This window comes from Sphaeramia orbicularis, chromosome 2 (genome assembly GCF_902148855.1).
Source record: "Sphaeramia orbicularis chromosome 2, fSphaOr1.1, whole genome shotgun sequence".
Taxonomy (NCBI): Eukaryota; Metazoa; Chordata; class Actinopteri; order Kurtiformes; family Apogonidae; genus Sphaeramia; species Sphaeramia orbicularis.
This window is the reverse complement of record NC_043958.1, coordinates 25,380,380-25,394,617: the sequence shown is the minus strand read 5'-3', so window position 1 is coordinate 25,394,617 and position 14,238 is coordinate 25,380,380. Positions and strand designations below refer to the sequence as shown.

At 42.1% G+C, this 14,238-nt stretch overlaps 1 protein-coding gene across 1 annotated transcript; it reads left to right on the top strand.

Moving 5' to 3' along the window:
* The first annotated feature begins 252 nt into the window (after nt 1-252).
* Nucleotides 253-13,841, top strand: LOC115431578 (ornithine decarboxylase-like). The gene is made up of 7 exons (XM_030152047.1): nt 253-391; nt 502-674; nt 756-972; nt 10,609-10,692; nt 12,978-13,140; nt 13,425-13,537; nt 13,605-13,841. The coding sequence occupies exons 1-7, from the start codon at nt 350-352 to the stop codon at nt 13,839-13,841; spliced, it is 1,029 nt and encodes a 342-aa protein (XP_030007907.1). The 5' UTR covers nt 253-349.
* The last annotated feature ends 397 nt before the right edge of the window (nt 13,842-14,238 follow it).

Here is a 14,238-nt window from a genome sequence, read left to right as displayed (position 1 = left end):
AAGTGTATGCTGACGTATCTGTTTCTTCAATTTTTTTAATTTCAGTGTTAGTCATGGATGTTTGTGACATTGAAATTTTAGATACAACCAAAACTATCAGTGATTTCATAACTGATAAAATCAAAGAGCGTCATTCAGTGGTAAGTATCCCAGACATCATATACCTCCAGTTGTGTTATTAATAATTGTGTAAGTGAATTCTGCTTCATTTATTCAGGACAGTGAAGTGTCATTCCATGTGGCAAATTTGGATGATTTACACCAAAAGCACATCAGATGGCTCAGGACTCTACCTCGAGTGAAGCCTTTCTATGCAGTGAAGTGCAACAGCACCCCAGCAGTGATCAGGATGCTGAGCACTCTGGGTACAGGCTTTGACTGTGCCAGCAAGGTACTCCCAAAACAATCCAACACTGTGTTTTCTGATGTCCACAGTCTTCACTTGGAGATGTTTTCCTCTTATTTCCTTGCACATTTTAAACACATTTTCATTGATTACAGGGTGAGATAGAGTTGGTCTTGTCTCTTGGAGTCACTCCTGAGAAAATCATTTTCGCACATACCACAAAACCACAATCCCACATCAAATATGCCAGTACTCGTGGAGTGGACATGATGACATTTGACTGTGAGGAGGAACTCCTGAAGATTTCTGCTTGTCACATCAGAGCAAAGTAAGTAAACACAAAGTGTTGTGTTGATCAGATCCTATTGTGAATTGTTTGTTCTTCACTGGTTAACAACAATCTTTTCAGACTAGTTCTGCGGATTGCAGTGGATGACTCCAAGTCAGCAATAAAACTCAGCCAAAAGTTTGGAACCAAACTATCAATGGTTAAGAAGCTGCTGGAACAATGTAAAGAGCTGGACTTAGAGGTCATCGGAGTCAGTTTCCATGTAGGTAGTGGATGTACAGATAGTTTGGCGTACAGACAGGCCATCGAAGATGCTCGGCATGTCTTTGACACAGCGGTAAGTAGAGAGGTCATTTCCTGACAAAACTTAGCAAATGAAAAAAGACACATGCTATATATAGGTGTTTTTGTAAGAACAGAACATGATTAACAAATACATTTAGTTTATTAAATACCCATAAAGTACAGGTTGTCCCATAAGTCTCCATACATAGGAGACATAATACATTCCATACATATATGGTTCTAACATGTATTTCTTTCTATTTCTTCTTTACAGTTCTTCAGCAGTGGAGGACACGCATTGAAATGTGTTCCCGACAAAATGGCAGTCATATAGAGCATATTATATAAAATAAAATGGTTTATGTCAAGAAATGTTTATTTTTCTTATGTATGGAGACTTATGGGACACCCTGTACATGTTGGTAGATCACATGACTGTAACAGATCATGCCTGAGTAATAACCACAGCATATACCTGTTTTTAGTTTTTCTACTGTATTTATGATGAAGGATTTGAAATCTTCATCCTCCACAACAGCAGGTGGTGCAAGAAGTTTATCACATAATAATCAAATAAATAAAATGTGAAATTTAGAACACAATTTTTAACACAATTCTGGTGTTGTAATATTCGAGTCTGGTCTCAGACTCAAGACCAGTCTCCAGACCATTTTCTGCTTTTTCCATCTTGTCTCGGACTTCACCTTTTAAGACTCCATCTTGACTTGGTCTCAGACCACAGTAGGAGGAGAAGGACTCGTAATAACGAAATCCAAAACAAAAATCCAATTATACACTATCACAAATAAATTTACATAATAAAAAATATGGAATGTTGACAGGCATTATTTGAAAAGTACATCCCATGGTGCAATGCAAAGATTCTGCATTCAGTGAGTATCAGTGACTTCACTTCAGTTGCTGCTGCAATCACAGAGCAGAGACAAGATGAGCGACCAATCTGGAGTCATAAAATTTTCCTTTCATAATCACAAAACAGTAATTGCAAAAGACCTGGATGGGCTTAACATGTTGATGACAGAGCAGTGCTGTTGAAGCAGTTTTGAAAAACTGGCAGAAGATGATGCATATGGTAGGGATTTTTTTAATGATAGTGAAAAGTCCATATGAAGAGGTTAAGTAGACAAGAGTGTGTCAGACTGCTCCTGTAAACATTTCCCAGACTAGCTTAGTCTGTAGATCTAACTGTTGATTACCTCCGCCAAGGAGGTTATGTTTTAGTCTGTGTTGGTTTGTCTGTCTGTGTGCAAGATAACTCAAAAAGTTATGGATGGATTTGGATGAAAATTTCAGGAAATGTTGATACTGGCACAAGGAACAAATGATTAAATTTTGGTGGTGATTGGGGATGGGGGGCACTGATCTGCCTTGGCAAAGGTCTGCGCTTTACGAGTGCTTTTCTATACCAGAAGCACTTGGAGAGCGCAGACCTCCGCCAAGGCAGATCAGTGGGCCCCCGTAGCCCCTGTTATGGAAATGTTCAACTGATAACCCACACACAAAGAGGAGGAGAGAAAGTTAGAGTTAAAATAAATAAATGCATTTATTGAGAAGTCAATCACAGAGAAACTCTGTAAGTGAAGTCTGCTTAAACAAGAGAAAACTAAAGATTATATAGAACCAAATCCAACCCCCTCAAACTATGATGTCATTCCTTACGTACATCGTACCACTCCATACTACTCCTTCTCTGCTCCGTGAAGAGGTCATGATGACCTCTTCACTCTAACCTTGCTTGGATCCAATCTGGAGTGCAGGCGCCATCCTCTATCTACACATTCAGACATTTAGGTGTTTGGGTTTTAACTCAAGGCAAGAACTCCGTTCCTGGGTCGGGGGTGTTACAGAGTGGTAAACATCACACATAATGAATAATGACTCAGCATTAAAAGAATATGTACTAACAGTATAAAATATAAAGAGTATAAAATATAAAAAGTAAATTTTTCCACCACATTTCCTCCCTTTTGATTATTCAACCGAATCAATCATGCAAAAACATAAAATTTACGTACGAGTATCAATAAATGATTATAAATGATTATCAACCCAAAGACAACCTAATTAAGCCATATCTCTCCAGATATTCTCCAGATAAATTATATGTAGCCAAATTTCCAGACTTTGTGTCTTTTTTCTTTTTAGATCAGGTTTGACATTGGAGGACAAATAGCAAAATACTATGAAAAAAATACTATAAACATCCACCCATGATCTATCTGCTTTTGGACATCAGTCAGACACGTTGCTTTCTTCATACACCATCAAATCATCATCAAGATCATCTAAGTCATCAAAATCATAATTATCATCATCATCATCAATCACTTCATGCTATACCATACTAAAAGTACCAATCACACTGCTAATCATTGAACGTATTATTGGAATGATGCAACAGGATAATCCGAGGAGTAATACAAACACACCAAAAATCACAGCAATAATTTTCATCAACATTGCCTTCCATCCCCCAGACAGCAGCCAGCCCCAAAAATCCCAGCCTGTTGTAGTGCATGCAGTGTTTTCCTCATGTAGGACTCGTCTAGGGTGATCAAACTGATTGTGGAAACATCAGGTACATAGGTACAACACTGGTCGCCAATAAGATGACAGACACCTCCCTTTTCAGCCAATAGGAGATCTAAAGCTGCCCTATTCTGTAATGCGACAGTGCGGAGAGCTTTCATCTCACTGGTCATTAAACCCCTGTTCAACAGACGCAGTGAGATTCTCTAGCTCCACAGAAAGTTCTTCTATGTACCAAGCTAAACAATCAGGGCCGTACATGGGAATAATACTGATTACAAACTTTTGGCCACCTGAAATCTGATCCCGTTTTACACGGGTGTGAGGCGGTGACATAACTGGGCTGATGGTCAATTTGGAGATAGCTGGAACCAAATAAGAGAGGTGACATGTACCTGCCCATCATGCTGGGAGATACAGATAAGAGTGTAGACCACACGTCCACACCATATCTGTAGGACAGCCACACCCATAATCAGAAGGAGTTAGAGCTACGGTGGCATTATATGTGGTAGTAACATTAAAAATAAAATAAAATAAAATAAAAATATGAGATCTTAGCATCATAATGTGTCAGTGGGGATGGTGTACCTAGTAATGCCGTGAGATTGTAAAGGACTATAACTGGAGAAAAGTAAATTTATCAGCCCTGTTTTCACAATTTGTTAACCCGCAGGCTACCTTGAGAGTAATGTTACACCCAGATGTGTGTCCCAAATTATACCGTGTGTGTTCTGTGACTGGGGAATGGAAGCAAAACTGTGGAATGAAAAAATAGATTAGACAGATCTCTGAGCCGAAAAAACAACATTTTTCTGTACCATAGTAATATTAGTGTCTCTAGAGAAATTTCTTGGATTTCTGAAGGAAGGTCACGTTGGGTCTCAACCCCAGCCAGGGGTACGCCGTGACAGACGGCCACTGTCCACTTTATCATTGTCAATAGTGTGTGATTGATCAAGAGAGGATAAGGAGCGAACAGAGTATCTTCATGTGAGCTGTGTGGCATCAAACTACACACATAGCATGATTGATTAGTGACACGTCGTGTCAGATCACGTGTCACTCGCCACCATGTGTTATCGCTATAGTCGTGGTGATCAATGAGGTGGAAGTCACGTCCGTGACGTCCCCGAAGCTCCTCTGACCCTAGCTGTCCTCCGACAGACCAGGGCGCAACAGGAATGTGATGCGGTGGTGAAGGATCAGATACCTGATAGAATGTGTCCATGTACCACATGTACAGGCACAGGAGGGTGATGCAGATGACAGCTGACCCTTTGATCACCTCCATCGTCATCGAATCAGTGTATGTGTGGGGCAGGGGGTCTTCAGTCACTCACCAGTGACCAGGCAAAGGATAAGTGTATATGAGACGTCACTGGGGTCGTTACCACCGCTAGGTTTCAACCAGTGAGTCTTGTGAGTGTAGGTGTGTGATACAGCTGTGTCCAGCTCCGGTGTCCAGTCGTCCAGTCTACGCTGTCGATCGATGCTCCGGCCCGTCCTCGGCTGCAGCAGTCGGCGGTTCTCCCAGAAACCGCTTACAGTGGATCGCGTGGATCCACATGGCACGTTCAGCAACCTTGACCACTGTGTGCGTCATCAGGAGCACCTGGAAAGGTCCTCGCCACCTGTGCTGTTTCCAGTGCTTTCGTCTGAAGTCCCGGACCAGGATCCAATCCCCAGGCTGCAGCGGATGGAGCAGCCCCTCTGCAGGAACCGGTAGTGCTGATTTCACCAGTACCTGTACTTGGGATAGTTCAGAGGAGAGTTTCCTACACTAAGACACCATGTCATGCTCCAACAATGCTGTCAACCCGGTGCTTGGTTGGGGGCCTGGAGACCTGTATATGGGGTCTCCCAAACATAATCTCAAAAGGACTCAGCCCACTTCGACTCCTACGTCTCATTCTCATTTGCATGAGGACCAGAGGTAGGGCCTTGACCCAGTTAAGACCTGTTTCCTCACAACATTTAGCCAGTTTTGATTTTAGGGTGCTATTTTCCCTTTCAACAGCGCCCCCTGATTGTGGATGGTATGCACAGTGTGTTTTGAAGTCAAAACCTAGTATTTCCCCTAACTCAGTTAGTGCTGTGTTCACAAAGTGGGACCCATCGTCTGATGAGATCCTCTTTGGGATCCCCCAACAAAACAAAACAAAATGTCAGTTACCAAAGCCTTAGCCACTGCAGAGCTGTCTGCATGTTTTGCAGGAAAACATTTATCTAACATTCCTCCCTTAGACACATGATCTACGCCATGTGTCAGCTTAGCAAACCAGGGGAAGAAATGTTTGGGCAGACAAGGTCGTCCATCAGCTGCCCCAGGTGAAACAAAAGACACAAGCCTGTGAAGGACAACAAAGGAGAAGGTCATCAACATACTGTAAAGGAGCAACACCTGGTGGGAGGTCAAGGTGGGACAGCGAGTCGGCCAAAATCGAATTGTAAATGGTTGGGGCCTCACAATACCCCTGAGGCATGCGTGTCCATGTGTACATTTTGTTTCTGAACTGAAACGCGAACCAATATTGGCTATCTGCATGCACGGGAACAGATGTGAACGCGTTCGAAAGGTCAATGACAGAAAAGTGAGATGCAGACGGCGGAATTTGTGATAAAATCGTGTGTGGATTTGGGACCGTGGGCACACGTGGCACCACGGCTTTGTTCACCGCTTGTAGGTCTTGGATGAACCGTCATGTGTCCGGGTCAGTGGGGGTTTGCGCCTTTTCCACAGGAAAAATAGGGGTCCTGACCGGTGAATCAGGACATGGGACTATAATTCCCACATTCAAATAAGCTTAGAACTCGGACTGTTTTTGACATGGCCTATAATCAGATCGCGGGGTAATGATGACCGGTGGGCAGTTTCGGACGAGACCCACATCATGTGGTCCAGTAGCCCAGACACCAGGCGGGATATCAGCCAGTTTGGGTGGCACGGAGACGGGTGTGAGGCCTGTGGGAGATGCAGACATACAGGTGAGCTGAGCGCTTCATCATTTAACAACTGTACAGTTTTCTGACAGTGAAACACTGATATCATGCTCTGTCTGTATACCCCCAGTCGGGGAGCGAACATGATGGCCGGGTCAGAGGTGGGACACAAATCTGACACCTGCAAGGCCTTTTCCACAAACGGGCCCACGTCTTTCCAATCTGCATGGCATGGTTTGGAAAGAGCAACATGCGTGGTGCAGCACCAAGCCTGTAAAAAGAACGTTGGTTATCAGTCAGTGACACAGACAATGCACAAAAAATATGAATCCCAAAACATGTAACCCGTTGTGAGCTTATCAGACTCTGTGTGAAAAAACTTTTCCTCATATGTGGGGTCAGGGCCTCCAGGACTGAAATGAGAAGCACACTATAAATCATTTGGGGGTGAGACATAAGCACCAGGCTGAAGTCTGCTGTCACTCAGCTCGACCCATTTTTCTGTAATTTGGGGGGAACAGATTTTCCAGTGGTATACAGAATCTGGTAACCCAGCAGCATACCTAACCATTGTGTGTGCGTACACACAATGTGAGTGGAGATCTGTGCCTGCGACTGTGTTTTGTTGAGTTATCGTTAACCCCTCTGGACCCAATTCAAGTTTTACCCCCAATTTGCACATCAAATCCCGCCCACACAAATTAATGGGACAGACGGGTGCGAGTAAAAAAAGAATGTTAGAAAGTACATTCCTGTGAAACACATGTCAACGGAACAGTAAAGCTCTCTCTGTCCTGTTTACCACCAGCCGACACAGAAATAATAGTTTTTCCACTCAACTTTAGTGTAGGTGTTAAGTCTACATGTCTGATCACAGAGTATGTAGCTCCACTATCTACTAAAAACGATAACTTAAACCTGCTTATAGTAAGATCAACCACAGGGAGCTTCTGATAGGAGTCAGTACACAGCTGAGCGTGTGTGTGTGTGTGTGTGTGTGTGTGTGTGTGTGTCACCTCCTCCTCCCTTGGGCAGTGCAGCAGAAGCTGTAGTGGGTGTGGAATCCGTGTCTGGAGACCCGCCCTCCAGGGCCGCGAGCCAATCCCCTGCCCCGTTCCCTCCACGTGGCCGTCTCCGCCCCGCCTTCTCTGTGGGCAGTCCCTTTTCCCATGTCCTGGTTGGCCACAGAGGTGGCCCACCCCTCCACATGTCGGACCACCCCTTTCCGGGTGTAGGTGGGCCTCGAGTGTTCTTCGGTCCCCGCCCCCGCCCACGCTGTTCCCCGGGGGGGGGTCGGGCGGACCAGTCCGAAGTGTCTGATGAAAGCGACCCCTGCCCTGCGTCTGGAATCTTCCACTGTCTCATCAGGCCTGTTTCAGGTGTCTCCATGCAGACAGAAAGCCTCAGGTGGGAAAAACGTCCGGCAGAGGCTAGGGGTCATCTGTGCAGCCAGAAGCCGCCTGAGTTCGGACCCGGTGGGTCTGTGTTCATTGCAGAAAGTCCCTCGGATGGATCAGGTAGATGTTTCAGTGAATGTCCATGCCCTGAACACCACAACAGGACCGTCTGGTCCGCTGACTTCCACCATGGGCATTTGTGCAGCTGTGCCAGAAGTCAGTCCTCCCCCCTGCCTGCAGCATCAGCAGCGGGGGTGGAGTCGGGTTGTGTGGAGTCCGGCTGCGGCGGTGGAGAAGGCCGGGGGTCAGCAGACCTGGGGGGCCTGCTGGGGCCCGTTGACGTTTGGCCGGTTCTGGAATTACGGCTGAGTGTTCCGGGAGGGGGGGGCGGGTTCTCGCGGCGTCTTTGTGGGCAGGCGTCCAGACCCGGACACCAACTTCGCTGCCTGCACAGAAACACAAGGTGGGGGGGTATGGTATATGGTAAAGTGGCGGAGCTCAAGCTCCTTGACAATTGAAAATATAACTGTTTAATCTGTATAATCTGTTTTATATCTGTTTTTATAACCAGCAGCATAATTTACCAGATCTTACAGACGTAGCACAGACGTCGCACAAAAATACAAGGGAAGTATAAAGTTATGAATGAAAAGAAGTGGTTTAAATATTCTAACAAATTAGGCATAAAAGGGAAAAAAAACACAGCTAGATGGTGTCATCTACGGTTACACATGCCTCAGTTTGTTTTTGCTTCATTCACCACATCTCAAAACATTTGTTACAAGTTTCCTATTGTTTAAATTCCCTGACCTTGTTTTTTCTCTCTCTTTGCCTCCCTTTAACTCATTCAGTTTTTGCACACCCAAAGTTGGCGTTTTAGAAAAAATACCCATGTTTACCCAGTAATCAGCACATTCAAGCACAATTTCCCCATATTTTCTTTTTACCCATGGGTTTTGGAATAGGGGCCTCTCTGTCCACACCCCCGTCACTGTGCCCCGGCCGGTTTCCCATTTTACACTTAGAACGTCTTCTAAGTGGTTTTTGTTCCTTGGCGAACAAAATACTAAAAAACCCTGATTTTTCTTTTCAGTTGTCAGCGAAAAAATCACCTAAAACGCTTTCAAGTTTGTTATAAACTTTACTCTACTGTATTTACATACAGTAGCAACCTTATACGATTTTTCTTTTTGGTTGAAGGCAGGCGAAAAAATCTCCCAAAAACGCCTGTACTCTATTGCATTTGCATACACTAGCAACCCGACTCAGGTCTATATATATATATATATATATATATATATATATATATATATATATATGTATATATATATATATATATATATATATATATATATATATATATATACTTATTCTTATTTTTTATTTATTATTTTTTTATTTTCATTTTTATTTTTTTATTTTATTTTATTCTCTCTTTTTTTTTATATATATAAACCCGAATCGCACGCCACTATTGTTTCAGTGACGTACCCAGTGACGTGAGTTTGGAACACAGAGAGTAAAAGCCCCACACACCCCAAACTGTAACTTTCTCACCGTGTGTGGCGTTGAACTCAGTTCCGATTCCAGTGGTGAGACGGGCGGGGCTCGGGGCCGGTCCCCCGTCTGCGGTGTCGTTTTACCACGGTGCTACAGCCGCTTTTTGGCCCGTAGGATGATCAGTCCACCAACCTCCGTTCCCCGCCCGACAGCACACATGGAACCCTGCCGACAACGCCAATTTGTTATGGAAATGTTCAACTGATAACCCACACACAAAGAGGAGGAGAGAAAGTTAGAGTTAAAATAAATAAATGCATTCATTGAGAAGTCAATCACAGAGAAACTCTGTAAGTGAAGTCTGCTTAAACAAGAGAAAACTAAAGATTATATAGAACCAAATCCAACCCCCTCAAACTATGATGTCATTCCTTACGTACATCGTACCACCCCATACTACTCCTTCTCTGCTCCGTGAAGAGGTCATGATGACCTCTTCACTCTAACCTTGCTTGGATCCAATCTGGAGTGCAGGCGCCATCCTCTATCTACACATTCAGACATTTAGGTGTTTGGATTTTAACTCAAGGCAAGAACTCGGTTCCTGGGTTGGGGGTGTTACAGAGTGGTAAACATCACACATAATGAATAATGACTCGGCATTAAAAGAAGATGTACTAACAGTATAAAATATAAAGAGTATAAAACATAAAAAGTAAATTTTTCCACCACACCCCCACCCCACCACCTCCGATCACCACCAAAATTCAATCATTTGTTCCTTGTGCCAGTATCAACATTTCCTGAAATTTTCATCCAAATCCATCCATAACTTTTTGAGTTATCTTGCACAGAGACAGACAGACAGACAGACCTTGGGGGGGGGCACTGATCTGCCTTGGCAGAGGTCTGCGTTCTCCGAGTGCTTCTAGTTATTAATTGGGGTGATATTAAATCATGGTTATGAAAACTGACTTGTTTTTATGGTCTTGGTCTCGACTCTTACTTCCTCAAAGACTTGGTCTTGAGTCAGTCTTGACATAGGCGGTCTGGTCCCCATCACTACACACTTCGTTCTGTTTGGTTTTGGGATAGGCCTCATGTTCAGTATTTTTAGAAACAGTATTTTTACTACTTTTCATCAATCAAATCAATCAGACAAATTTTATTTATATAGTGTCAAATCATAACAAAATTTGTCTCATGACACTTTATTTAGAGCTAGTCTATAGGCCAGACTCTTCATAATCTTAGGTTGTTTTTGTTAAAGTACTAACTGACTGATATTTGTGTTTCAGGTTTTGCTGGGATTTCAGATGAGACTTTTAGATATCGGTGGTGGATTCCCTGGAAATGAGGGCTTTCAGATTCAATTTGATGAGGTATAAAGAATATCTTGATAAGTATGTGTTTCTACAGTGTGAACCAGAAAACTACAAAAGCAAATGATTAATGGATTCAGTTAAAGACAGTTAGACAAAGACTGAGCCAGAATGCACCCGCTTTGAATGTTGTCAGCCCATTAAATAGGCATCTGTAGGTGGAATCATGTCCATAGCTTGTAAAGCCACTGGGATGGATGGATGGATGGATGGATGGATGGATAGATAGACAGATAGATAGATAGATAGATAGATAGATAGATAGATAGATAGATAGATAGATAGATAGATAGATAGATCTTTATTGTCATTGTACAATCATACACAGTATAATAATGCAGCGGAATTAGGGCTCAATATTTTTGGTGCAGAGGAGAATTAAAATAAATAAATAAATAAATGATGGCTGAAAATGATGATTTCTAAAAACTCCGGCCAAAGTGGAGATTTTGGCAAATCTCTGTTTTGCATTTGTGTGTTAACAGAGGGAAACAGAGATTCTCAGATGGACATCACAGTTTTTAAAGGACATATTCTACCACTTCACATGCGATGATACAGTCAGAATAGAGGAAGAGGTTGGAGCTGATAAGTGAAGTTACAAGTATTAAACAAGAAAATAAGGAAGACTGATGTTAGCAAATGTTAGCATCTTAGCTAATTAGCGCCCACTGCATCTGCTTAGCAGGATCTTTGTGTATTTACTTGATAAAGAATAAGGCTTTTATGAGGCATTTCTATGAGGGGTCGTATGGGACATAATTCAGAATTAGCATTCACACACACATGTGAAATGCATTCACATACACGTGAAAACGCACACACAAGTGAAAACACACACACGTGAAATGCATTCACACACACACATGTGAAAACGCACACATACACATATGAAATACATTCACACACACATGTGAAAACGCACACATACACATATGAAATGCATTCACACACGTGTGAAATACTTTCCCCAAACATATATTTTTCACTTGACCAGGAAGGCAGAGTAGAGGAAACCAGATCCCACCCCTCCCCAGTTTCATATTGTTTACTGGTATATTTCCTGTTTTATTCGGCTATCAGAAGATTAACCAGTTGCAGGCTCGGCTTGTATTGATGTCAGCAAACGATTTATCTGAGGAAGCAACATTGCTCCATAATTTGTTACCTTCTGCACAGACACTGACAGGTCTGGTAAATAGGTCTACAGACGGCCAGCAACCGACCACTTTGACACAGTCGGTCGTAGTATAGGTTAGCATCAGTAGCTAACGTTAGCTACTGATGCTATCCTACTTAATTAGCTACTTAATTAGCTATATGGAATAAGTACCATATGGTTAGTTGACAACATAACCGACAACACATACACACAATTTTGCTTTAAAGTTACATATAGACAGGTAATGTTATATAAGCTAACGTTTAGCGCTAATACTAGTAGCTAACGTTAGCTACTGACGCGAGCCTACACTAAGCTGTATTGTTTATTATTTGAGATCCAACTTACCATATCAACTTCAGTCATCTACTCCTCTTTTCGTCGGAGGAAAGCAGCATTTCATATGTGTATGTGTGCGTTTTCATATGTGTGTGAATGCATTTGATATGTGTATGTGTGCGTTTTCATATGTGTGTGAATGCATTTGATATGTGTATGTGTGCGTTTTCATATGTGTGTGAATGCATTTGATATGTGTATGTGTGAATGGTAATTCTGAATTATGTCCCATACGGCCCCTCATACATTTCCACATCTTCACACTTCATATTTAGTTTCTCAGTTCTTTATCTGTTCTGTCCAGGTCAGTGGAAGGTAAATGAAGTAATAATTTATGTCAGTGCACAGATTGATTGAAAACAGACTGTTAATACTCAGTGTAACAGGCCAAAGTATACCCCCAACTGGAATATATCAGGGATATAAACTGGCTGAGGCCCGATGATTCGATTTGACTTAATTTGATACCCTGGGTATATTCTGGCCGAGGCCAGTTTATTCCCCAGAGATGAGAACAAACAGGATTGTAAGATTTCTGTAAATTGGCTTTAGAGCCTGGTTTCGACCGGCTCTATATGTTAAGTGTCAAGAGATAACTTTTGTTATGATTTGGTGCTATACAAATGAAATTTGATTTGATTAAGGCAGGTAGGTATTTATAGGTCAAAGACCAGAGGGGGAGTAATTGAGATGTGGTGCTCCTCCTGATGTTCAGATAAAATTATCTAGAATTTATTACGACCTGTATGTATGATTGTATACCTGTGGTATTTTATTGTCCTAGTTTTCAAAGGTAATCAACGAGGCGTTGGATGAATTCTTCCCGGCTGACAGTGGGGTGCAGGTCATTGCTGAACCAGGACGGTACTATGTGGACTCAGCCTTCACACTGGCTGTGAACGTTTTTGCTAAAAAAGTTGTCATGGATGATGTGACTCGAATCAGAGGTGTGTATAATGTGTCTATAGACCATTCCCACACCAGACATTATCCTGTGACATCACACTGTGGGCACAAAGCTCCAGTTCTGTCACTAACAGGATATTATCATACTGATGTTTCCATGTCATGTAAAATAAGGAAATGTGAGACACTGTTAGAATTGTACTAGTTAGTAACTGATCAGCAAATGATCAAATGGTAACAGAATTATCTAAATACTCCTTGTTAGTGTTCAACCACTTCTTGTGTTTTGGCTAAAATGTTAATTGTAAAATGTCTGCTTTCCCAGATCCTGAGAATGACAGAGTGATGATGTACTACATCAGTGATGGAGTCTTTGGCTCCTTAAACTGCCTCATAAATGATCCTGCCCACACAAATGTGGCTCCGTATCTCCACAGGGTAATTTCATCATATACTACATACTTTATATGCAGCCAGATGTTTGTCCTAAATGTAATGTCCATAGGTGGTGGAGAGCGGTGAGAAGAGATACCGGTCCATTATCTGGGGTCCGACCTGCGACAGCCTGGACAGAGTCACTGCCAACTACTGGATGCCTGAGGTTCAAGTTGGGGACTGGCTTCTTATTGACAACATGGGAGCCTACTCTGTGTGTTGTTCATCTGACTTTAACGGCTTTGACAAAGCAGACATTTACCCTGTTTTATCTGCTCAGACATGGAACATGTTCAACTTGTCTTAGTGCTGAGGTCATTTATTATATATTATAAGTAAGATCCAGGACCAATAGAGAAAATAAAAGTAATTTACTCATGCGAGTTAATTAAACTTTTTCTGTAATACAAACAGATTATTTTCAGTGTAGAATTTTTCTCTGTATTATGGTATGGGTGCATGCACTATCCTGAAACTATAAATTTTAAAGTGACTGATAACTTTATGTAGACTGCTGGTATATGTTTCAACAATAGTAAAAATGAATATTTAGATTTTTTTATTTTTTTATTTTTTTAGATATTTTAAGGTAGTATTTGTCATAAATACAGGACAGCTGTTTTCACTTGTATGAAAAACACAAAGATGTGGAAAATGTGTAGTTTTTGTTTTAACCTTATAATGTTTGCTCTTTTTTTAAAACT

Bases quoted from the DNA above. Each gene is read 5' to 3' on its own strand.
- LOC115431578 (XM_030152047.1), top strand. From the start codon at position 350: ATGCTGAGCACTCTGGGTACAGGCTTTGACTGTGCCAGCAAG. The intron at 392-501 runs GTACTCCCAAAA...CATTGATTACAG, and splicing joins GCTTTGACTGTGCCAGCAAG to GGTGAGATAGAGTTGGTCTT. The intron at 13,141-13,424 runs GTGTGTATAATG...CTGCTTTCCCAG, and splicing joins TGATGTGACTCGAATCAGAG to ATCCTGAGAATGACAGAGTG.